This window comes from Rhinoderma darwinii, chromosome 1, assembly GCF_050947455.1.
Source record: "Rhinoderma darwinii isolate aRhiDar2 chromosome 1, aRhiDar2.hap1, whole genome shotgun sequence".
Lineage (NCBI taxonomy): Eukaryota > Metazoa > Chordata > Amphibia > Anura > Rhinodermatidae > Rhinoderma > Rhinoderma darwinii.
In genome coordinates, this window is record NC_134687.1 from 486,161,964 (window position 1) to 486,186,772 (window position 24,809).

Genomic DNA, 24,809 nt, shown 5'->3' on the forward strand with positions numbered 1-24,809 from the left:
CTGAAAAGACTGCTCCAATACGTCGGCAAACATCTGCCCATTGCTTGCAATTGGTCTTACGATGTTCTGTGCAGTCAAGCTGTCATTTTACGCGTCGCTGTCAAAATACGGCGCGTAAAATTACGGCTCGCCAAAAGAAGTGCAGGACACTTCTTGGGACGTAATTGGAGTTGACTCCAATGAAAACCAGCTCCAATTTCGTCCGTAAAAGACGCAGCGAAAAACGGCTGCACTTGTAAAAACGTCTGAAATTCAGGAGCTGTTTTCTCCTGAAATCAGCTCCGTAATTTCAGACGTATTTGGCGTTGTTGTGTGCACATACCCTAAAAGTTAGGGTATATGCACACGACCTCTTTCCAGACGTCTTTTGACAGCGACGCGTAAAATGACAGCTCGTCTGTACAGAACATCGTAAGACCCATTTGCAGGCAATGGGCAGATGTTTGCCGATGTGTTGAAGCCGTCTTTTCAGGCATAATTCGAGGCGTAAAACGTTGTGTGCACATACCCCTAGGGTGGGTTCACACGAGCATGTTACGTCCGTAAAGAACGGAACGTATTTCAGCCGCAAGTCCCGGACCGAACACACTGCAGGGAGCCGGGCTCCTAGCATCATAGTTATGTACGATGCTAGGAGTCCCTGCCTCTCCATGGAACTACTGTCCCGTACTGAAAACATGATTACAGTACGGGACAGTTGTCCTGCAGAGAGGAAGGGACTCCTAGCATCGTACATAACTATGATGCTAGGAGCCCGGCTCCATGCAGTGTGTTCGGTCCAGGACTTGCGGCCGAAATACGTTCCGTCCTTTACGGATGTAACATGCTCGTGTGAACCCAGCCTGAGGGCGGATTTACACGAGTGTGTGCGGTTTTTGCACGCAAAAAACGCGGCGTTTTGCGTGCGCAAAAGGCACTTAACAGCTCCGTGTGTTATCACATAGGATGTGCGGCTGCGTGATTTTCGCACAGCCGCCATCATTATGACACTCCGTTTGGATGTTTGTAAACAAAAAATCACCTGGTGCTTTTCTGTTTCTAAACATACTTTTGACTGCTGTTGCGCAAATACTGTTGCGCAAATAACGAGCGTCCCACAGAAGGGCTTCTGTGGGGTGCGCGTGATTTTCACGCACCCATTGACTTCAATGGGTGCGTGATGCGCGAAAAACGCAGAAATATAGGACCTGTCGTGAGTTTTACGCAGCGGACCCACGCTGCGCAAAAATCACGGACAGTCTGCACTGCCCCATAGACTTGCATAGGTCCGTGCGGCACGCGTGAAAAACACGCGGGTGGCACGGACGTATATCGCGTTCGTGTAAATCCGCCCTTAGGGTATGTTCACATGCAGAGTTAAAAACGTCTCAAAATACGGAGCTGTTTTCAAGGGAAAACAGCTCCTGATTTTCAGACATGTTTTGTGCCACTCGCGATTTACGCAGCTTTTTTCTCTGCATTTTTTACGGCCGTTTTTGGAGCTTTTTTCAATAGAGTCTATAGAAAACGGCCCCAAAAACGTCCCAAGAAGTGTCCTGTACTTCTTTTTCGCGGCTGCATATTTACGTGTCAAAAAACGCCACGAAAAATCCTTCGTCCGCTTCCAATTTTTCGGCCGTTTTTTGGGCGTTTACGGCCCGAAAAACAGCCGAAAATAGGCCGTGTGAACATACCCTTACAAATCACACAGCTTAGACTGGGTTCACACATTGCATATTTGTTGCAGAGCTAAAATTCTGCAACAAAGTACGTTACACCGTGCACAAACAACGTAAATGATCTGCTGTGGATTCCAGGCCTACTGCAGATTTTTTAATCTACAGTATGCCCTATCTGTTGAAGAACTCCTCTGTGGATGTCACCCATTGCAATACAGTTGGTAAAATCCTTGGTCAAACCTGTATCGAAGTTCTCAAAAAACCTACATGTAACACATGCAGATTTCGTTGCAAATTTTCAGCCTTGTTCCACAGCGTATACGTTTTAAACTGAACACTGGTTGCAACCACCTAAAAAAACAAAGAAAAAAATAACTAAACCTGAGCGAGTAGAATCAGTCCATGAGTATGGGAGCTTTCATGACAGCTTGATTAACGTAGCTGCGCAAGTAAGTCAAGGTAAACTAGAAAAGCAATTGGAGAAATATGTGTAATGGATGCAATGAGCGTTTAAACCACTATACTGGAATAGAATTCTATACATCATGCTGTCAGTAGTTCCAATGAATGTCATTCCGTGCAATGTTCTCTCATCTCCTAAAACTCATTGTCTGAAACATGGAATTCTATGATGTTATTATATATTTCTTGCTTGTATGCTAACCTGCTCTTATAATATAATACATCAAAGGATCGTTATATCATTTGGTCATAATTTGTTTTTGAATTTATTTCATTAACTTTTTTTTGCATTTTTACAGATGAAGCGTGCTGGAACAACAGGATCAGTTAGAGGCATGGCTCTTTATGAAGATGAGGTAAGTCAGATTTTCTTGGATTGCTTACAGAACTGTCTGTCTAGATTTTGTGTATACATACCTCGCCGGTCTTCTTCACAAAATTCAGTTACATACACAAAAATATCCAAGCCTACATAGGTTGTACTTTTAACCTGGTTGAGTACGACAAAGGAATTCAGCAGTTTTTGGAAATGTATGAATTGATATTGTGAGAGTGGGTCAAGTATCAGTTTCTGAAGTGTTATTAAACGTGCATTAATATTACATTCATAGGAATAACTTGGCATAGGTTTAACCCCTTGAAGTCCAAGCCATTTTTTTTTTTTTGTTTTTCACTCCCCGCTTTCCAAGAGACATAACTTTTTTTATTTTTTCGTCAATAGAGCGGTGTGAGGGCTTATGTTTTGTGGGAGGAGTTGTAGTTTCTTTTGGCACTATTTAAAGTACCATATAATGTACTAAAAAGTGTGATTCCTCCATTTATTTGGGGGTGTTTTGTTTTTACGTCTTTCACCGTGTGGTAGAAATGACAACTTAACTTTATTCTACTAGTCAATACGATTACAGAGATACCACATTTATATAGGTTTTCTTATATTTTACTACTTTTACAAAGACAAAACTATTTGTTAAAAAAAGTTTGTCGCCATATTCTGAAAGCCATAACTTTTTTTTTTTGTCAATTAAGTGTGATGTCTTATTTTTCACTGGACGAGCTGTAGTGTTTATTGGTACCATTTTTTGTTGCATGCGACTTTTTGATCAGTTTTTATAAAAAAAAATTAACGCGAAGTTGACCAAAAAACTGAGATTCTGGCGTTTTTTTTAGTTTTTTTTTTATTCACGGCGTTCACCATGTGAGTTAAATAATGTTATATTGTAATAGTTCTAACTTTTATGGACACGGCGGTAACAATTTTATTTATTTTTACATTTTTGACATTACTTTAGAAGAAAAATGTGAAGAGGGTTTTTTTAACTTCATTTTTTTTTTCACTACTGAAAACTTTATTTAACTTCTATATTTTTATTAGTCCCCCTAGGGGACTTGAACCAGCGATTGTCAGATCACTGGTTCAATACACTGTACTACTAATGTATTGCAGTCTATTGTCATTTTTACAGGCTTCTGTTCGGCCCTGCCAGAAGGCAGACCTAGGGGCCTTCATTAGGCTCCCGGGCTGCCCTGACAACCCTTGGGCTGTGCCCCACTTTCTAAAAGCTTTGATGCAGCGGTCACTATTGACCGCAGCATCTAAGTGGTTAAACGGCCAGGAACAGAGCGATCACCATTCCTGGCTGTTAGTGCAGGTTGTCAGCGGTAATACACAGCTTACACCTGCAGCGTATGGAGCAGGCTCAGCGCATGAGCCCTCTTCATACTTCAACCCCCACACCAAGGTGACGGGCAGGTACTGGTGCGTCAAGGAGCTTAAGCAGATCTGTCCCATTATTATGTTGCCGTATTTAAACGCAGCATATTATAGGGACAGTGCGCTGTACTAATAGCCCAAACAGCACAAATAATATTGTGCCATTTGTTTAATAGAGACTAACAGAACATACAGACCGATACACAGTGGCCAGCAATCAATGGTGAGGAGGGGTAAGAGGAGGCAGAGGGATCCCTTTCTCCATAAATACAGCTGAATTATAATTATTGACCAAACGGATGCAGGGTATGCGTAAAAAAATCATAGCATGGTACATCGGATACCGCATCTCAGACTGAGTATTCCCCTAGCATCTAACCCAGAAATATGTGGCGCTCCATATGGTGTGTAATATGGTTTCATACTGTATACCGTATTACAGGCTGAAATTAACATAACTGTGTGAATGACTCCTTAATGTCCATTTCATATTTAATTAGAAATTTTATGTGCTGATTATCTGTAACCTGTTCTTGATAAATTATATAATTCTGGTTGCATGCAGCCACCGCTAGGTGGCGCTAACTGCATATGGATTTATGCAGCTAGTATAATAGGGGCTGTATGTAGTGAGCTCTTCCTAGTAACCGCTGCAAGTAACTGCTATGACTGTGTCATATAGCAACATTTTGGCTTATTTTTATTAAGTAAAGTATGCCATTTGTAAATTTACTATATTAGTCAACACATTCTGAATTACTAAACATAACAAAATCCTTTTTTTCATTAATATAATTATAAAATTAGGAATGATAAAAAATATTCCTGCTGTTAACATTACATTATAGACAGAAGAATGCTTGGTCATCATGTCTGCCATCAGTCACTGTGAAGAGCTATGGTAAACAATGTAATGAGGTGAAGCGATGGGAGTCCTAAGGGGCAAGTCAGGAGGGCCATCACATCTAAATCCAATTTAGTATACGTTATGCAATGTGTGCTAGTTTTATGCATCATTAGACATCCCTGTACCAAATAAGCTAGAAAATGTCAGTCACGTTATACTACTCAGAGACTGGATGACCGTATTGATTTGACCTCTCATAACCCTGCCTGCAGGTGCCTTAAATCCAGAGCTACGAAACTGCTTCCCAATGCTCAAAAATCCTCCTAAATTTATATATTTCTATTAATCATTATTTCAGTATAATCGTTTATTTCATGAACCGAAATGTCTATTATATAAGTAGTAGTTCATCATCTAAATCATTTGGTTTATCATTATGTAATGTATACTTTTTTGCCTTAAGAATGAGTGTTGAGCCATAACATTAAAACCACTGACAGGTGAAGTGAATGACAATGATTAATGGGTTACTGGCACCTGCCAAGGGGTGGGGTATGTTAGGTAGCAAGTGAACGGTCCGTTCTAGAAGTTGGTTTGTTGGAAGCGGAAAAAATGAGCAAGTGTCAGGATCTGAGCCACTAGACCAAATTGTGATGACTGGATGACTGGTTCAGAGCATCTCCAAAATGGCAGGTCTTGTTCCCAGTATGCAGTGGTTAGTAAGGTTGCACGATGCATCAACATATCAATACTATTTCGATGCCGTTCACCCTGAAACGGTTAGATACCGTTAATTCATGTATTTCGATACTAAGCTGTGCAGCCACACAGCTTAGTATTGTAACAAATGAATTTAGTCACAGCGTGGCAGTGTAATACAGCCAATGCTACACTCCTGACAAGTGTGCATGCGCGGTCAGCATGATGTGATGTGGCCAGCACTGCACCAATGAACGCCAGCACTGAAGACCGTGAACATGGCGCGCGCAATGCAAAACACCCCGAATGTTCTCTGTCTTCAAGGCCGACGCTGCCGCTCGTTAGTGCAGCGCTGACCGCGCGCGCGCACTTATTGTCAGGAGCAGGGCAATGGCTGTATTACACAGCCGCAGTCCCGCTCTAACGGTGGTTATCAGAGAAACCTCTGGTCTTCGCCACTATTCCCTTGAATGCTACGATCACAGCTGACCGCAGCATTCAAGGAGAATATGAGAAGGGGGATGCCCCTTGGATTGTGTCACAGGGATTCCCTGTGATGCGATTGAGGGACAAACCATATATGGGCAGACAATCCTGGGTCCATGAAGGACCCCAGGGCTGTCTGACCATATTCCCTGTTGTTAGGGCATACTTAGTACACAGGCGTTGTTAGAACATACCAGTATACAGGCTAATGTACTGGCATATAGATATATGCCAGTACATAATTATTTTTTTTACTCATTTTATTTCTAAGCTTTAAAGTAATGCTAAATAATCAAAATGAAAAATAAAAAAATTTATAAAAATACACATATTTTTTACAATAAACATTAAAATAAAAGGCTCAATACATAAAATATACACATATTTGGTACTGTTGCGACCGTAATAACCTGCACAACAAATTTATAGTGTCATTTATGATGTGTACACTGTAAATAAAATAAAAACGACTTTCACTTATGAATGTGGGGCACGAGGCGTTCTGAATTTAGTACCTACATGGCCTCACATTAATAGTCATTAACCCCATCATGTACAGCACGCATTAACCCAATGTTGTCCATTATGACGGTGAGAAAAATGATGGGGTTAATTACTATTAATGTGAGGCACATGGAGGTTCAGAATTCATCACACCTCGTGCCTCACATCAGAAAATTTTCAGAAGAAATTTTTTTTAATTTTTTTATGATTATTATTGGCAAAGTATTGTTTTAGTATCGAGTATTGCAATACTAGAGGAAGTATGGGTATCGAAGTCCAAATTCTGGTATCGAGACAACCATAGTGGTTAGTACTTACCAAAAGTGATCCAAGGAAGGACAACCGGTGAAGTGGCAACAGGGTCATGGGCACCAAAGGCTCCGCTATGTGTGTGGAGAGCGAAGGCTAGCCCGTCTGGTCCAATCCCACAGAAGAGCTAAAGTAGCACAAAATGCTGAAAATGTTAATCCTGGCTATGATAGAAAGGTGTCAACACACAGTGCATCACAGCTAGTGTAGCCCATGGTGACCCCTGTGCACCGCCAAAGGTGCCATGTCAGCATCAGAACGGGAGAAGGAAGCAATGTCAAACCTCGCAACTTATAGGACTTAAAGGATGTGCTGCTAACATCTTGGTGCCAGGTACCACAGTAGACCTTTAGAGAACTTGTGGAGTCCATGTCTTGATGGGTTATAAACAGATATATATACAGGGGTATAGCTAAAAACTCATTGGCCCCGATGCAAAGGTTCTTCTTGGACCCCCCCAAACTTCTCATGGCCGACGACCCGCATCTTTGAGCTGCATCGCTGGGTTTCCTAAGTGACCCAACAATGCAGCACTAGCAGACAGGGGCGTCACTAAGGTCTTGAAACGCCAGGGGAAATAGCCCCAATACATTTACCCCCCAAAAAATGTGTGCGTGTATGTGTATATAGGAGATCACATATCTATATCACTACGACCTTGTAGCTATGGATAGAATTGGGGTATGTGCACACGTAGTGACCAAAAACGTCTGAAAATCCAGAGCTGTTTTCAAGGGAAAACAGACCCTGCTTTTCAGACGTTTTTTGACCAACTCGCATTTTTCGCGCCGTTTTCGCGCCGTTTTTTACGTCCGTTTTTGGAGCTGTTTTCATTGGAGTCTATGAGAAAACAGCTCCAAAAACGTCCAAAGAAGTGTCCTGCACTTCTTTTGACGAGGCTGTATTTTTACGCGTCGTCGTTTGACAGCTGTCAAACGACGACGCGTAAATAACAGGTCGTCTGCACAGTACGTCGGCAAACCCATTCAAATGAATGGGCAGATGTTTGCCGACGTATTGTAGCCCTATTTTCAGACGTAAAACGAGGCATAATACGCCTCGTTTACGTCTGAAAATAGGTAGTGTGAACCCAGCCTTAGATACAGTGGCTCAGCAGACAGACACAATATAGGATTAGATATAAGGCCCAGCAGACAGTATCACACGATTGGATCAGATACAGTGGCTCAGCAGACAGTATCACACATGATAGGATTAGATACAGGGCACAGCTCGCTGACATTGCAGCTCCAGCGCTGGACCCAGGAAAGGGAAGAATAAGAATTGTTTCGCTTTTTTACGTGTTACTAATTATTTTTGTGTGTTTGTGTTTTTTTAGAAGTTCGGTTGTTGGACTACTTCGGATTTGAGGACTACTTCGATAACGGCGTTTTTTATTCTCAATAAAATGGCTAATGAGGGTTGTGTGGGATTTTTATTTCAATAAAATATTTTTCTATGTCTTTGTATTTTTTTTAACTTTATTACTACCGCCTTAGTAATGACTGCTGGCTGATTGATAATGTCCATTACTAAGGCGAGGCTTAATGTTAGACACGAAGAGGCTAATACTAACCCCCATTATTACCCCAGTACCCACCGCCACCAGGGGTACCGGGAAGAGTCGGGTACGATCCAGTACCCAACCATCTGTAGTGATGGTTGGGCACTGGGGCGGCCACAGGCTGGTATTATTAGTCTGGGAAAGCCCAAAAACAGTGGCCCTTCCCACCCTGGTAACGCTGCCTGCTGCTCTTATGTTGTATCTGTCTGGTTATAAAAATGTGGGAACCCCACATTGTTCTTTCCAATTAATTATTTGTGTTAAAAAAAATTACATGGGGTACCCCCCATTTTTCATAACCAGCCAGATACAACACAGCAGCAGCAGCAGGCTAGCATTACCAGGGTGGGAAGGGCCACTGTGTTTTGGCCTTTCCCAGCCTAATAACACCAGTTTGCGGCCGCCCCAGTGCCCGACCATCACTACAGATGTTCGGGTACTGGATTGTACCCAGCTCTTCCCGGCACCCCTGGTGGTGATGGGTACCGGGGTAATAATAGGGGTTAGTGTTAGCCTCTGCACCGGCTAACACTAAGCCCCTCCTTAGTAATGGACGCTGTCAATCAGCCAGCAGCTATTAATAAGGTGGTAGTAATAAAGTTTTGAAAAAAATACAAAGACATAGAAAAAAATGGTTGATTGAAATAAAGAACTCCCACACAACCCTTGTTAAACATTTTATTGATAATAAAAAAAAAAAAGTCGTCATCGAAGTAGTCCTCGAATCCGACGTAGTCCAATGACCAAACCTGTAAAAAAACACAAACACAAAAAAAAAACATTCGTAAGGGCCTGTTCACATTACCACTGTCCTTCAGTTGGAGGTTTCGACTGTGACCCCTGCAGTCGACTGTCAAAAACAACGGAACCCTGTCACAACGGTGACAAACGGAAACCTTTAGCAACGTTTCCGTCACCATTGAGATCAATGTCTTGGGAAACGGAAGCTGAGGTTTCAGTTTGCCGTTCCGTTGAGGGGGTTAAACCGACAGAAACCTCCGTCAGAATCCCTCAACGGAAGGGCAATGGTGATGTGAACACAGACTAACACATATGGTAGGCTTAGATACAGGGCCCATGTGTAGGTGTGAAACTATTTGTTGGACCCTGTATCTAAGTCTAAGGTAGGCTTAGATACAGGGTCCAGCAGACAGTAATCTTATACAGTATAAGCTGGGGCCCTGTATCTAAGCCTACCACATCAGTAGGCTTTAAAGGGGTTGTCCAGACACTAAACATGGATCGCCTATCCTCAGGATGGGTTGGGGTCCGACTCCCGGGACCCCGCCAATCAGCTGTTTTGAAGGGGGTGCAGCCGCTTGTACGAGCGCTGCTTCCTCCATTTCCCTTACTTGCTCACACTGTGAATTGCTGACACATCCGTATCGTCGATTCACAGTGTGAGAAAGAGACCGGGATGAAGGGGAAATAGCGCTTGTATGAGCACCCCCTTCAAAACAGCTGATTGGCGGGATCCCGGAAGTCGGACACCGACCTATTGGCTCCAGCAGAGTGGTATTGAACTTACCCTCCTCTTTGGCCACATCCTGACTCCATCCAGGGTCGAGATGTTGTGCGCAGCGCACAGCGTTGTGACGTCATGCGCTGCGTACAGCGCTGTGACGTCAGGACCGCCGCTGCGCTCCAGAACCAGGAAGGTCACTACTGTCAGTAACTATAGTAATGGGGGCCTGTGTCATTTATTACATAGGCCCCAGTTACTATAGTAATTTTTGATGTGGTGCGGGGGGCCGTGGGCAATTGTGACCGCTGCGACCCCTATAGTTACGCCGCTGTGTATGTGTATGTATATATGTATATATATATATGTATGTGTGTGTGTGCAGGGCCGCCATCAGGGCAGTACTCGTAGTATTCCCGTCAGGGGCCCAGCCACATGGATGTAGAAAAGGGGCCCGCTGGGCTGCCGTCACCCTCCCTCGGACTGTCAGCCCCCCCTCGCAACGCTCGCATGCCCCCCTCGCAATGGTCGCGGCCTCCTCTAGCAACGGTTGCGGCCCCCCCTGCGTACCTGTTGTAGCTTCACGAACTGGATGGGGAAGATATGCAGCATGTGCAGAAGCTCCGTGTGGAGATACCGCCCCCAGCCAGCTCCTCTATACAGCCGACCGGACCTACAGGTTGGTGAGTGTTTACCCCTCTGCATCCTGATTCCCATTCCTCCTGACCCCATTTGTAGAATGTATAAAGTATGTTAAAATGTTTTTTGTTCTTTTTTCATTTTCGCAATCGCAATCGCGGCACAAATGGAGCAGTTTTGCTGTGATTCTATAAAAATGCTGCGATTACGAAAATTGCATTAAAAAAAGGATACAGAACATGAAAAAAAGAGTGCTGTTAGGCTATATTCTCACAGTGCGTTCAAATTTTGCAAAAATTGTGGCAAAAAAATGGGATTTGACCGCACTAGACTAAGGCCTTATTCAGACAGCCGTGTTTGGTCCGTGATAGACGGAGCGTGTATCGGCTGTATTTCCCAGGCTGACCACAATTCAGGGAGTCGGACTTCTAGCATCATAGTTATCAATGCTGCTAGGAGTTCCTGTCTCTCCGCGGGAATACTGCCCCATACTGTAATGATGCTTTCAGTACGGGATCGGGGACAGTGTTCCCACGGGAAGAGAGGGACTCCTATGATTATAGAGAACTGTGATGCTAGAAACCCGGCTCCCTGAACTGTGTTTGGTCCGGGAAATATGGCCGATACAAGGTCCATATATCACAGACCGAACAGAGAAGTCTGAATAAGGCCACTTACTTGTCTCCTGTTTTTGGTGTGTATTGCACACTTCAAGGGAAAACAGCTCCTGATTTTCAGAAGTTTTGTAAGCAAACTCGCGTTTTTACAGACGTTTTTGGAGCTGTTTTTCTTATAGTCCATGAAAACTGGCTCCTGAAACGTCTGAAGAAGTGACATGCACTTCTTTTTTTACGCTGCTGTTTTTCAAACAGCTGCGTAAAAAACCGGCCCGTCGGAGCAGAACGCCGTTTTCAATGGCGGCCTTCTGCTTCTGATGTTTCGGACGTTTTTCTGCCATTTACGGCCCGTTAAACGTCCGAAAAGAAGCCGTGTGAACATACCCTAATGTTGCAGAATTATAACGTATTTCATCCTTTACAATGTAAAGGGTCAATTCAGCAAATTCTGTAACACACAAATTGAGGAATTTGGTGCACAAAATCCGCATCAAAACCGCAGGTAATTCCGCAGGTAAAATCTGCACCTAATAGTGCGTTTTTTGATACATTTTAGAGGCGGTTTTTACACTTTGATGCGGAAATAGGTGCAGGTTTTATGCTGCAGATTTTTACATTTTTTTTAAACTAGTCAGAAACAATACGCAAGCGGAAACGCAAGATAAATTGATGTAGCATATTTTCAAATGCGCACCGCAGGTCAATTTTTGTGCAGAAAATGTGACGTGAGATGAGATTTCTTGATCTGTTTTACTTTGCTGGTACTGTATTACACTGCGGATTTGCTGCATGAAAATCCCTGTGACAAATTTGCACGTAATAAGTATCGTGTGCATTTGCCCTAACAGAGTTTTTTTTCAACTCACCCTAAGGGCTGATTCAGACGAACGTTGCGTTATTGCGCACGCAAAAACCACTTGACAGCTGCGTGTGTCATCCGTGTATGATGCGCGGCTGCGTGATTTTCACGCAGCCGCCATCATAGAGATGAGTCTAGTCGACGTCAGTCACTGTCCAGGGTGCTGAAAGAGTTAACTGATCGGCAGTAACTCTTTCAGCACCCTCGACAGTGAATGCCGATCACAATATCGAGAAACCTGTTAAAAAAAAAAGAAAAAGTTCGTACTTACCGAGAACTTCCCTCCCAGCCGTTGCCTTGGTCACGCGTCCTTGGTGACGCGCCTCTCTTGACATCTGGCCCCACCTCCCTGGATGACGCCGCAGTCCATGTGACCGCTGCAGCCTGTGCTTGGCTTGTGATTGGCTGGAGCTGTCACTTGGACTGAATTGTCATCCCGGGAGGTCAGACTGGAGGAAGAAGCCGGGAGTTATCGGTAAGTCAGAACTTCTTTTTTTTTTTACACGTTCATGTATATTGGGATCGGAAGTCACTGTCCAGGGTGCTGAAACAGTTTAACTCTTTCAGCACCCTGGACAGTGACTATCTCCTGACGTCGCGTACCGGAAATTTTTTTGCCGGGTTCGGCCAAAACGAGTTCGGACGAACCCGGTGAAGTTTGGTTCGGTTGTCCGGGTTCGCTCATCTCAAAGACACTCCGTTTGGATGTTTGGAAACAGAAAAGCACGTGGTGCTTTTCTGTTTACATTCATCCTTTTGACAGCTGGTGCGCTGTTTCAGACGGTTCGCACGGAAGTGCTTCCGTGCGACCTGCGTGGTTTTTACGCACCCATTGACTTCAATGGGTGCGTGATGCGCGAAATACGCGGAGATATTGAGCATGTCGCGCTTTTTGCGCAGCGGACAAACGCTGCGCAAAAAGCACGGACTGTCTGTACTGCCCCATAGACTTGTATTGGTCTGTGCGTGACGCGTGAAAACCACGCGGCCCGCACGGACCCAATACACGTTCGTGTGAATCCCCCCTAAGGCCCCGTTCACACATGTTGGATTTGATACGGCTTCCGATGACATGCCGATGATTCTGCAGTCCATGCATATGAGGTTTCCGCAACCCAGTTCACATGCTGCGAAAAATTTTCCACGTGTATTTTTGTCCGCACCATGAAAAGAAATCCACCACAGCTATACGTAGCATGCGACTTATATTATATGGAAAAGCAGAGGATAAGCAACTGTGAATGACAATGGGACTTAGGCTTTGTTCACACAGTATTTTGCATTCCTTCAGTGTATACAGTGTGTGTGTGTGTGTGTATATACAGTGTGTGTGTGTGTGTATATACAGTGTGTGTGTATATACAGTGTGTGTGTGTGTATATACAGTGTGTGTGTGTGTGTATACAGTGTGTGTGTATACAGTGTGTGTGTGTATACCGTGTGTGTGTGTGTATACAGTTTGTGTGTGTGTGTGTATATACAGTGTGTGTGTGTGTGTTTATACAGTGTGTGTGTGTGTGTATACAGTGTGTGTGTGTGTGTATATACAGTGTGTGTGTGTGTGTGTGTGTGTGTACAGTGTGTGTGTGTGTGTGTGTGTATACAGTGTGTGTGTGTGTGTGTGTGTGTGTGTGTGTATACAGTGTGTGTGTGTGTGTGTGTTTATATACTGTGTGTGTGTTTATATACTGTGTGTGTGTGTTTATATACAGAGTGTGTGTGTTTATATACAGTGTGTGTGTATACAGTGTGTGTGTGTATACAGTGTGTGTGTGTGTGTATACAGTGTGTGTGTGTGTGTATACAGTGTGTGTGTGTATACAGTGTGTGTGTGTGTGTGTGTGTGTATACAGTGTGTGTGTGTGTGTATACAGTGTGTGTGTGTGTGTGTGTGTGTATACAGTGTGTGTGTATACAGTGTGTGTGTGTGTATACAGTGTGTGTGTGTGTATATACAGTGTGTGTGTGTGTGTGTCTGTGTATACAGTGTGTGTGTGTGTGTGTGTGTGTGTGTGTGTGTATACAGTGTGTGTGTGTGTGTGTGTGTGTGTATACAGTGTGTGTGTGTGTATACAGTGTGTGTGTGTGTGTATACAGTGTGTGTGTATACAGTGTGTGTGTGTGTGTATACAGTGTGTGTGTGTGTGTGTGTATAGTGTGTGTGTGTGTGTGTGTGTGTTTGTGTGTGTGTGTACAGTGTGTGTGTATACAGTGTGTGTGTGTGTGTGTGTACAGTGTGTGTGTATACAGTGTGTGTGTGTGTGTGTGTGTGTGTGTGTGTGTATACAGTGTGTGTGTATACAGTGTGTGTGTGTATACAGTGTGTGTGTGTGTGTATACAGTGTGTGTGTATACAGTGTGTGTGTGTATACAGTGTGTGTGTATACAGTGTGTGTGTGTATACAGTGTGTGTGTGTATACAGTGTGTGTGTGTGTGTGTATACAGTGTGTGTGTGTGTGTGTGTGTGTGTATACAGTGTGTGTGTGTGTGTGTGTGTATACAGTGTGTGTGTATACAGTGTGTGTGTGTATACAGTGTGTGTGTATACAGTGTGTGTGTATATGTGTGTGTGTGTGTATATATATGTGTGTGTGTGTGTATACTGTGTGTGTATACAGTGTGTGTGTATACAGTGTGTGTGTGTATACAGTGTGTGTGTGTGTGTGTGTGTGTGTATACAGTCTGTGTGTATACAGTGTGTATACAGTCTGTGTGTATACAGTGTGTATACAGTGTGCGTGTGTATACAGTGTGTATACAGTGTGCGTGTGTATACAGTGTGTGTGTGTATGTACAGTGTGCGTGTGTGGAGGTGTGTGTGTATTTATAAATTGTTATTGTGTGGGAGGGGGGATTTGACTGTAAATATTATGTGTGGGGTGAGGGGATTCTGTATAAATTGTTTTAGTGGGAGGAAGGATTTTATGGCCTCATGCATACTTCCGTCGGCCATTGTACTGCCTTACACAGATTTTTATCGATATTATCGATTTCGTGGTGTGAGGGCTTATTTTTTGCGGGATGAGGTGTAGTTCTTATTGGTACCATTTTTGGTCACTTTTTATTGAATTTTTTTTTTTTACAGCTAAGGCTGGGTTCACACGAGCACATTAACGTCCGTAATGGATGGACGTATTTCGGCCGGAAGTCCCGGACCGAACACAGTGCCGGGAGCCGGGCTCCTAGCATCATAGTTATGTACGATGCTAGGAGTCCCTGCCTCTCTGCAGAACAACTGTCCCGTACTGTAATCATGTTTTCAGTACGGGACACTAGTTCCACGGAGAGGCATAGCTTAGCAGAGGCAGACAGAAGGCAGACTTGGGGTCCTTTATAAGGCCCCTGGGCTGCCATGACAACCATTGGTGCCCCCCCCAGATCGCACTGCCGGGTGGCCGTTGAGCCCCCTCCTCCTAACGGTTTATATGCCACAATCGATATTGACCGCTTCATTTAACTAGTTAAACGGCCAAGGACAGCACGATCGCTGTTCCTGGCTGTTAGGAGCAGCGTGTCCATGGTAATACACAGCTGACAGTTGCAGTGTATGGAGCGGGCTCAGCGCGTGAGCCCAATCAAAACTTCACCCCCCTGCTCTATGACGTGTATTGTTGTCATAGGTCGTGAAGGGGTTAATGGTACCATTTCTATATAACTGTTATTTAACTTATTTACTTTTTTTCTTAGTCCTCCCAGCCATTGTTAGATTACTTGCATAATATATCGCAACAGCCAGGGCTTAATAGGAGCACCAAGATGGGAGACGTGGAGGCCTTAATTAAGCCCTCAGGCATCATGCTATTGCCTCGCTGGGCATGGGCTTCGCTTATAGACTGTCTGAGGGGGATGCCCCCCTCTTTCTAACGGCTTGAATACCTCGGTCGCTATTGCCCGCTGCATATAAGTGGTAGAAAGACTTGGGATCAGAGTTCTTTCCGATCCCGGCCATTAGAGCAGGGTGTCAGCTGTAATATACAGTTTACACCCGCAGTGTATGGAGCGGGATGCTGCTCCATACAATACCCCTCCCTCTATGATGTATATGTACCATGATTGATATTAAGGGGGTTAATATTGTATCCAGCTTGGTTGAAATCACATAAAGTATGTCTGTGAACCATTGTATTTACTGCTATTTATTGCTAAATCTTTTACACTTCGAGGTGTGTGCACCCACTTTTTTTTTTTATAAGTAGCAAGCTTTAAACAAAAAAAACAATGTACAGTTGAAAAGTTAGTTTTATATGAATTTCAACTTGGCAAGGCATCTCACCAACTTCTGATTTTGTAGACAGATCGTGGAGGAGACGTAGAAGACCGAGGAAAGATTCTGGTGTCTCTTATGTATAATAGTCAGCAAGGAGGGCTGATTGTTGGGATTGTACGCTGTGTTCACTTGGCAGCAATGGATGCTAATGGCTACTCTGATCCATTTGTCAAACTGTGAGTAACCGCCTTGAAGAACATGTAAAAAATATAGTTCTCATTAACATGTTATGCAAACACCATCATATAGTGACTGACTAATACCACCATACAGTGACTCGATAATACTACCATAACCTGACTGAGTAATTCTACCATACAGCCATCAAATAATAATATAAGAAAGTGAAAGAAAAATACTGCCATTCAGTAACTGAATAATTCTGCTATAATAAATGACACCATATGGTGAACAAATATTACTGCCAAACAGTGCCTTATGGCAAGCTTGGAGGGTATCATGATGGCGCAGACCAGACAAGAGAATAAAGAACTGATATAAACAACAATTATATCTGATAATGCAGGGTAAATCTCATATGATCGCAGTTTTTTTCTTTCCTTTCTTTATTTGGCACAACCATTATGAAGACTTCTTTCAACATTTTGCATGGACGTCTTTACAATCCCCTTTTGCAGCACATCCCCCACCCTTTCTAGCAACACATCTCTCTCTTTATCTGGCAACACAAAAGCCAAATTCACATATACACACATATTGGTGTGGATTTATTTTATGGTTTACGACAGATTTCTGTGACAAAATTTGCGTTTTTTTTTTTTTCATTTTACATATCTCTTATCACTGTTCTTAAAAGTGAGTGGGGCTTAGCAGAGGGGCAGGTGCATCCACAGTTTGAAAAATTTCCTATAATATATACCAGAAATTTGCATAAATTATAGAAGAAACCTGCGGTTATCTATTAGCTGGTATATATTTCCGTTTCTGGCACACACAGGGCCCAAAATTCGACTAATTTATTAAGAGGCGTGTGACTCTTAATAAATTTAGTGCATCATACTCCAGCAGGCTTCTGATATTCCCCCCAATGTTTTAATTGCCACAATAAACCTATACTAGCTGGTCTCATAACTGATGAGTCCCCAATATCAATGCTAACCAAAGATGTCTGACAGTTGCCCCCATAAATTGTGCCTGCCAGACTTCCCTATAAATAGTGCATGTCAGAGAATGTCCCAATAAATAGTGCCTTCATGAACAATGCTTGTTAGAAAGCACCACAATACATAGTGCCAGCCAGAGAGTATTTCAATATACTAGTACCGTTCCTGTCAGAGTGCCCCCATATACCGTGTGAGACAAATTGCTCCCAAATACAGTTTCAGCCCCTTGCTGCTCCTCTTCTCTGCTACCCCTTTCTGTGCAATCCAGAGGGAAGAGAGATGCTAGTGGCCAATCCTCAGCTGCTTAAACGCATGCAACGCAACATTTTCCATAGGGTTGCAGCTGTAGTTTGATATTTAAAATTAGAAATTCATGCTATAAAAAGTTTCTGTGGCGCACTAGCCTTAAAGGGGTATTCCAGCCTCTAATTTTTATCACCTATCCAGTGCATAGATAATATATTTATTACTGGGGGTATGACTGCAGTTCTGGCTGTTTGCATTACTCTCATAGAGTTTGAATAGAGTGGCAGCTCACATGCTCTACGTCTGATCCATTCAATCTCCGCCTTGTCAGTCGTGTGGCTGGAGGGGACAGGGAACTGGGGTCTCCCGCTCAAGCAATCGGTGAGGATACACAGGGTTGGATCCCCACTGATCAAACATTTATCACCTATTCAGTGGATAAACTTCAGGGTGAGGACTTACTTTCCGCACCTTGATGTACAGAATCTTTGCCTGCTCCATTAGCAGTACTGGCTGTACTATACAGCTGACATCCCGCTGCAACGGCCGGGATCGGAGATAACTCTGATCCTGGCCGTTTAACCCCTTATATGGCGCGGTCCATGGCGACCGTGGCATCTAAGGAGTTTAGCAGAGGGCGAGGGTTCCCATCAGTACTCCTGTGATGCGATCGCAGGGTGCTGATTGTTGTCATGACAGCTGGGGTCCTAGCAAAGCCTGCTAGGTCTACATGCCTATTAGGCCGTGAAAAAGTCATGGACTATTAGATTGCCTGTCTGTTTTACACTGACAGGCAATAATGCTTTGGTATATGAAGTATACCAAATCATATTAGAGGCGTTTAAAATATTGCATTGTGAAGTTCTTAATTTTTTTTAACTTCTTTAATATGTTATCAAATACAGTTTAAAAAAAGTTTATTTAGAAAAAAACAGTGCTCACACTACAAAATGTGTAAAAAAAACCCACCAAATAACACATACTAGTATATCGTATTGCCGCAATTATAATGTCCCATAGAATAAAGTTATCACTTATTTTAAACACACGTTCCACATCCCGCAACGCAAAAATAAGTTAATCAATAATTTATATGTACCCCAAAATGTTTCTTTAAAAAAAGTATGGCACATTCTGCAAAAAACAAACCCACATACGGCTACATTGATAAAAAATAAAAAGGTTACGGGTCTTTTTTTAAACTATTTTTTTCACGAAATTTGCTATTTTTGTGGAGAAGTAGTAAAAAAAAAAAAAAAAGAAGACATCTATAAATATTTGGTGTCGGTGTAATTGTACCAACCCATACAAAAGAGGTAACTCTATTTGAGCTTTATGTTGATCAGCGTCAATTTAAAATGCAAAAAAAAGAAAGGTAAAATTACTGTTTTCTTCCATTCCCCCCTAATAAAAGCTAATAAAAGGTAATCGATAATCTATATGAACCACAAAAAGGTTATATTAAAAAATATGACTCGTTCTTCAAAAAAGAAGCCCTCCTACAGTTACATAGACGGAAAAATTAAAAAAGTTAAGGCTCTCAAAATGACACGATGAAAATTTTTTAAAAGGATACTGTGTCCTAAAGCCTCAAAATAGGCTGGGTTAAGGGGTTAAAGGGGGTTTTCCAGCCACTAAAAATTGATGGCCTATCCTCGGAAAAGGCCATCAATAGCTGATGGGTCGGGTTCCGATTCCTGATGATCAGCCGTTTTAAAGGGGCCACAGCGCTCGTACTAGCCCTGCTTCCCCTTCTTTTTTTCTTTCTCACTGTAAATCGTCGACACACATTTAGCGGCAATTCGCAGGTATAACATCCTTTTCTACTATTCACTTTAATGGGAGAAAAGACTGCAATACCTGTGAATCACTGCTAAATGCTTGTCTAAGGTTTACAGTGAGCAAGTAGAAATTAAGGGGAAGCAGCACTCGTACGAGCGCTGTGGCCCCTTCAAAACGGCTGATGTCCAGGGAGTCGGACCCCGACTCTTCAGCTAGTATAGGCCTTCAATAGCGGACCCTTCAGCCTTTGATGGCCTATCCTGAGGATGGGCCATCAATTTTTATTGGCTGGAAACCCCCTTTTTAAAGTGATATATATATATATATATATATATATATATATATATAATCTCTCTGTCCCTCTGTCTTTGTCTGTCCATCTGTCTGGACAGAGGGAGAGAGAGTTAGATTATACATATATATATATATATATATATATCATGTCTGTCAATCTATCTGTCTATATATATATATATATATATATATATGTGTGTATATATAGATATATTCATATTTGTGGTGTATATGCTTTATATAATAACTAATCATGGACTCTTTTGTATTCATAAACCATTACATGTGTGTTTGATTGATGTATCTGTATGTTCCAAGCTATTATTGTGCATTTAACAAAGAATATTTTTTTTTTTTATCTTAGTTGGCTGAAACCCGAAGGGGGCAAAAAGGCCAAGCAAAAGACTCAAATAAAAAAAAAGACTCTAAACCCAGAATTTAATGAGGTGAGAAACCACTAAAACAGTTGCCTTTCATAGAGGCAGGGTAAACAACTGCTATCGGATCCATAGAAAAAGAAGGAAACTTTTTTTCTTTCACAGGGCCCTTTCTGATTTTAGATATGGGGCCCTGTTATTTCTATGTCAGCTCCTGCAATAACACAAATATGGGTTATTGCTTTAATCTGAATATGATTGATAAATAAGCAATTATTGGCATGATACTGTCAAATATGTTTTGTTGATGCATGGAAACCATGGGCAGGCAACGTTCTCTTGTTGCCCGAGGCAGTGGTTTCAAAATGTGACCATACCCCCTCAGCAGGGGTGAACCTAGCCCCTCTGCTGTCTGAGGTGAACTATAAAAAGGCGCCTCCCCCCTCCCAAATCTATTGGAGTTTTCTCATTACTAGTTTTACACAACAAACACGCAATATATAAAAAAAAATTAAATAGGAAAACATTTGATGTTTATTTGTTAAAGTGATGTTTGAAGAATAGAAAAGATTTAAAGAATTATTCTTACTACCAATCAGTGCAGTTCAAATAATAGTGTCTGCACTGCACAGCCCCATATCTTTCCTCGACAGCCAGTCTCATTTGCGGCATCACTTTCTGCAATTACATTCAAGCCAGTCCAGGATGGATTGCGCTTAGCGCCGTTTTGAAGCGGCACGTCATGGGCTGGTTTCTTTGCTCTACCTTCTGTATTGTAGTGGTCTGCTTGTGCTGGCTTATAAACCCCTGAACTGTCAATAGGGAGGTAATTGGCAAGGGGGCGTGTAACATCGCCGTGGCACTGTCCAATCAGCTACGGACAGTGTCACAGCAAGAGCTGGAGAGAGGAGAGCGTGTGCGCGCAGCTCCACCACCACTACGGAACAGAAGAGGAGAAGAAGAGTGTGAACTCTTCTTCTGTTCCATGTTATCGGGGCTGTGCGCGTGCACGCTCTCACTCTTTCGCTCTCGGCAGACAAGGACAAGACTGATTTCTCGCGAGAGATCACACAGTCTTGTACTTGCCTGCTGAGAGCTGAAGAGTGAGAGTGTGCGCGCGCACACGTGATCCTCTCCGTAGCATTTGCTGTTGACACCGTCTGTAGCGGATTGGACAGTGTCACAGCGATGTTACTTTCCCCCTTGCCAATTACCGCCCCATTGACAGTTCATGGGGTTATTTAAATATCGGGCGCCAAATATTACGGCACCGATATCTAAATAAGGAAGGAGGGTAGGAAAAAAATGTAAAGTGCCCCAAAGTTTGTGCAGCGCTGCCTATTACATGCTGCACTCAAATGCACATCTATGGGCAGGTGAAAGGTTCTCTTTAAAGTGTAACAACTTTTTAAAAAACTTTTGACATGTCAGAAGTTTTGATCAGTGGGGTCCGAGCTCTAAGACCCCCCCCACTAGCGGCTAAAACGAAGCAGCAGAAGTGCTCGGGTGAGCGATGTGCTGCTTCGATTCTGTTTGGCTTTCCATGGAGCAGTGTAAAGGCTCAATAGAAAGTCTATGATTCCGTACGCCGCTCGCTCGGCTGAAAGTCGATCATAAATGAAGCTTATGCTGCTGTTTCGTTTTAGCAATCAGTATGACATGATAAAAGTTCAGTTACAGTTTAAAGGCTATGTACACCTTTAAAAACGTGTGTATATATATATATATACACAGTATATATATATATATATATATATACACAGTATATACGTAAAGATATCTATGAATGTGATTGGTGCAAGTTTGAATTACTTATTATTGAAAATTATTGTTACTTTTTGAGATACAGCTGCTTTGTATCCTGTACACAGAGAAGCTGTATATAGCGCAGAGACCTGAATTCATTAGGTCGCCTATTATCGATCATATCGAAGTTATGAACCATGTGATCGGTAACAGCTCGATCCTGCAGGACCTGGTGACACTGAATCAGTCAGTACCGCTGAACTGACGGATACAGGATTCAGCGCTATATACAGCTGCTCTGTATACAGGATACAAAGCAGCTGCATCTCAAAAAGTAAAAATTATTTTTAATAAAAAGCAATTAGAAAGTTGCACCAATCACACTGAACCCCCCCCCCCCCTTGCAGTGTAATAACTACTGAGGGTGCTATGGGGGGATTATACTGCAAGGAGGGTACTGACTCTGACTGCTGTGGGGGGAGCTATACTGCACTCAGCTTCCTGCCCCCACTAATTTAAAAGGGGGGCCAGGAGTATTCTGCAAGGGGGGGGGGGTCTGGGCATTTTATTGACAGCAGAGGGCTCTATAGGGGGGAATTATCCTCCCCATAGAGCCCTGACTAGTTACTATACTGCAAGGTTAAGGGAGGGCTGACTGCTCTAAAGGGGGGGGGGCAGAATCTCCCCCTATAGAGCCCTCTGCAGTAAGTCAGACGCTCAGACCCCCCCCCCCTAATCCTTCAATTATAGTGATGTGAGGGCTCTATGGGGTGGATTATTCCAGCCCCATAGAGCCCTTGGCTGTCAGTAAAATGCCCAGACCCCCTTGCAGTATACTCCCAGGTCCCGATCCTAGCAGCTTTGACCGACCGAGTTTAGACCTGCTCCTCTCTGGCAGCGCGTGCTGCGTAAGCGTCAGAGAGGAGGTGGAGGAGTGTTACAGACATGCCCATCATGCGGCACATCTGCTAAGTCTGCATGCCCCCTCCCTCGGGTCCGGTCCATCCCTGGCTGAAAATGCAGCCCCCCATTTTCAGGTAGGTGGCGCCGCCTGAGGCTGTTGGCTCACCTCGCCTCATGGCAGGTGCGGCACTGCCCCTCAGTCCCTGAGATTCAGTAGGTTAGCTTTTGAATGGTCAGACAGTCATTCAATTGCAAAATACGGGTATGTTCACACTTGGCGGATTAGCTGCAGATTTTCCGCAACGGATTTAATTACGGAAAGTTCGCAGCGTATCACAGTAGCGGCAAAGTAAAGAAGTTTTGAATAAATCTCATGCACACGCTGCAGAAATAATCTGCTGAGAAAACGTTCATAAATCGACCTGTGGTGCGTTTTTTTTAAACCACAGCATATCTATTTATGCTGCAAAATTGCTTCACTTCTATTGCGGGTTTCCCCCATTGAATGGGTTTTACCTCCCCATTGATTTCAAATAGTATATGTTGTGATTTTTGAGGTGGAAAAGCTGCGATTCCGCCGGAAAAAAAAACGCAAATCAGAAAAAAAACAAAAACATTTAAGATATGCAGTTTATTTAAAGAGGCTCTGTCACCAGATTTTGCAACCCCTATCTCCTATTGCAGCAGATCGGCGCTGCAATGGAGATAAGAGTAACGTTTTTGTTTTTTTAAAAACGAGCATTTTTGGCCAAATTATGACCATTTTTATATTTATGTAAATTAGGCATTCTAAAGTACAACTGGGCGTGCTTAAAGTAAAAGTACAACTGGGCGTGTATTGTGTTCGTTACATCGGGGCGTTTTTACTTCTTTTACTAGCTGGGCGTTGTGTATAGAAGTATCATCCACTTCTCTACACAACGCCCAGCTTCTGGCAGTGCAGACACAGCCGTGTTCTCGAGAGATCACGCTGTGACGTCACTCACTTCCTTCCCCAGGTCCTGCATCGTGTCGGACCAGCGAGGACACATCGGCACCAGAGGCTACAGTTGATTCTGCAGCAGCATCGGCGTTTGCAGGTAAGTCGATGTAGCTACTTACCTGCAAACGCTGATGCTGCTGCAGAATCAACTGTAGCCTCTGGTGCCGATGTGTCCTCGCTCGTCCGACACGATGCAGGACCTGGGGAAGGAAGTGAGTGACGTCACAGCGTGATCTCTCGAGAACACGCTGTGTGTCTGCACTGCCAGAAGCTGGGCGTTGTGTAGAGAAGTGGATGATACTTCTATACACAACGCCCAGCTAGTAAAAGAAGTAAAAACGCCCCGATGTAACGAACACAATACACGCCCAGTTGTACTTTTACTTTAAACACGCCCAGTTGTACTTTAGAATGCCTAATTTACATAAATATAAAAATGGTCATAACTTGGCCAAAAATGCTCGTTTTAAAAAAAAAAAAAAACGTTACTCTTATCTCCATTGCAGCGCCGATCTGCTACAATAGGAGATAGGGGTTGCAAAATCTGGTGACAGAGCCTCTTTAAAATGCACCAAAAATCTGGTGCATCACTGGCCAGAATCATAGCCCAACTACATTGATAAATCTGCCCCAATCTGTGTTTCTCTGCATGTCTCTGCATATAAATCAGTTAGGGTATGTTCACACGACAACGCCAAATACGTTTGAAATTACGTAGCTATTTTCAGGAGAAAACAGTTCCTGAATTTCAGACGTTTTTACAAGTGCACGCGTTTTTCGCGGCGTCTTTTACGGACGTAATCGGAGCTGGTTTTCATTGGAGTCAATGAAAAACGGCTCCAATTACGTCCCAAGAAGTGTCCTGCACTTCTTTGACGCGGCCGTAATTTTACGCGCTGTCTTGTGACAGCGACGCGTGAAATCACAGCTCGTCTGCACAGAAATCAATGGGCAGATGTTTGCCAATGTATTGGAGCCGTCTTTTCAGGCGTAATTCGAGGCGTAAAACGCCTCCATTACGTCTGAAAAGAGGTCGTGTGCACATACCCTCAAGCTATTTCCACAAAGGGCGGATGCGCTGCGTTAAAGCGCACAGCGTATCCGTCTTGGGCGCCACAGTGAAATTCCGTACGACAAACCGCACCAAATTGTGGTACAGTTTTTCGGAGAGAATGTCCGCTGCGGAAAACTGCACGTAAAAAAAAAAGTCTCATACTTCAGTATCCATGGCGATGTGTCCCCTGCAGGCTGGCCTCCTAGGCTGACGTTT

General features: G+C 43.3%; 1 protein-coding gene across 1 annotated transcript in view; it reads left to right on the top strand.

Moving 5' to 3' along the window:
* RPH3A (rabphilin 3A) overlaps positions 1 to 24,809 on the top strand; it is a 180,598-nt gene that overhangs the window by 143,657 nt on the left and 12,132 nt on the right. The window contains exons 16-18 of the mRNA XM_075835143.1: positions 2,420 to 2,476; positions 16,110 to 16,261; positions 19,896 to 19,977. Of these exons, the coding sequence (XP_075691258.1) occupies positions 2,420 to 2,476; positions 16,110 to 16,261; positions 19,896 to 19,977 (291 nt within the window). The remainder of the gene's footprint in view (positions 1 to 2,419; positions 2,477 to 16,109; positions 16,262 to 19,895; positions 19,978 to 24,809) is intronic.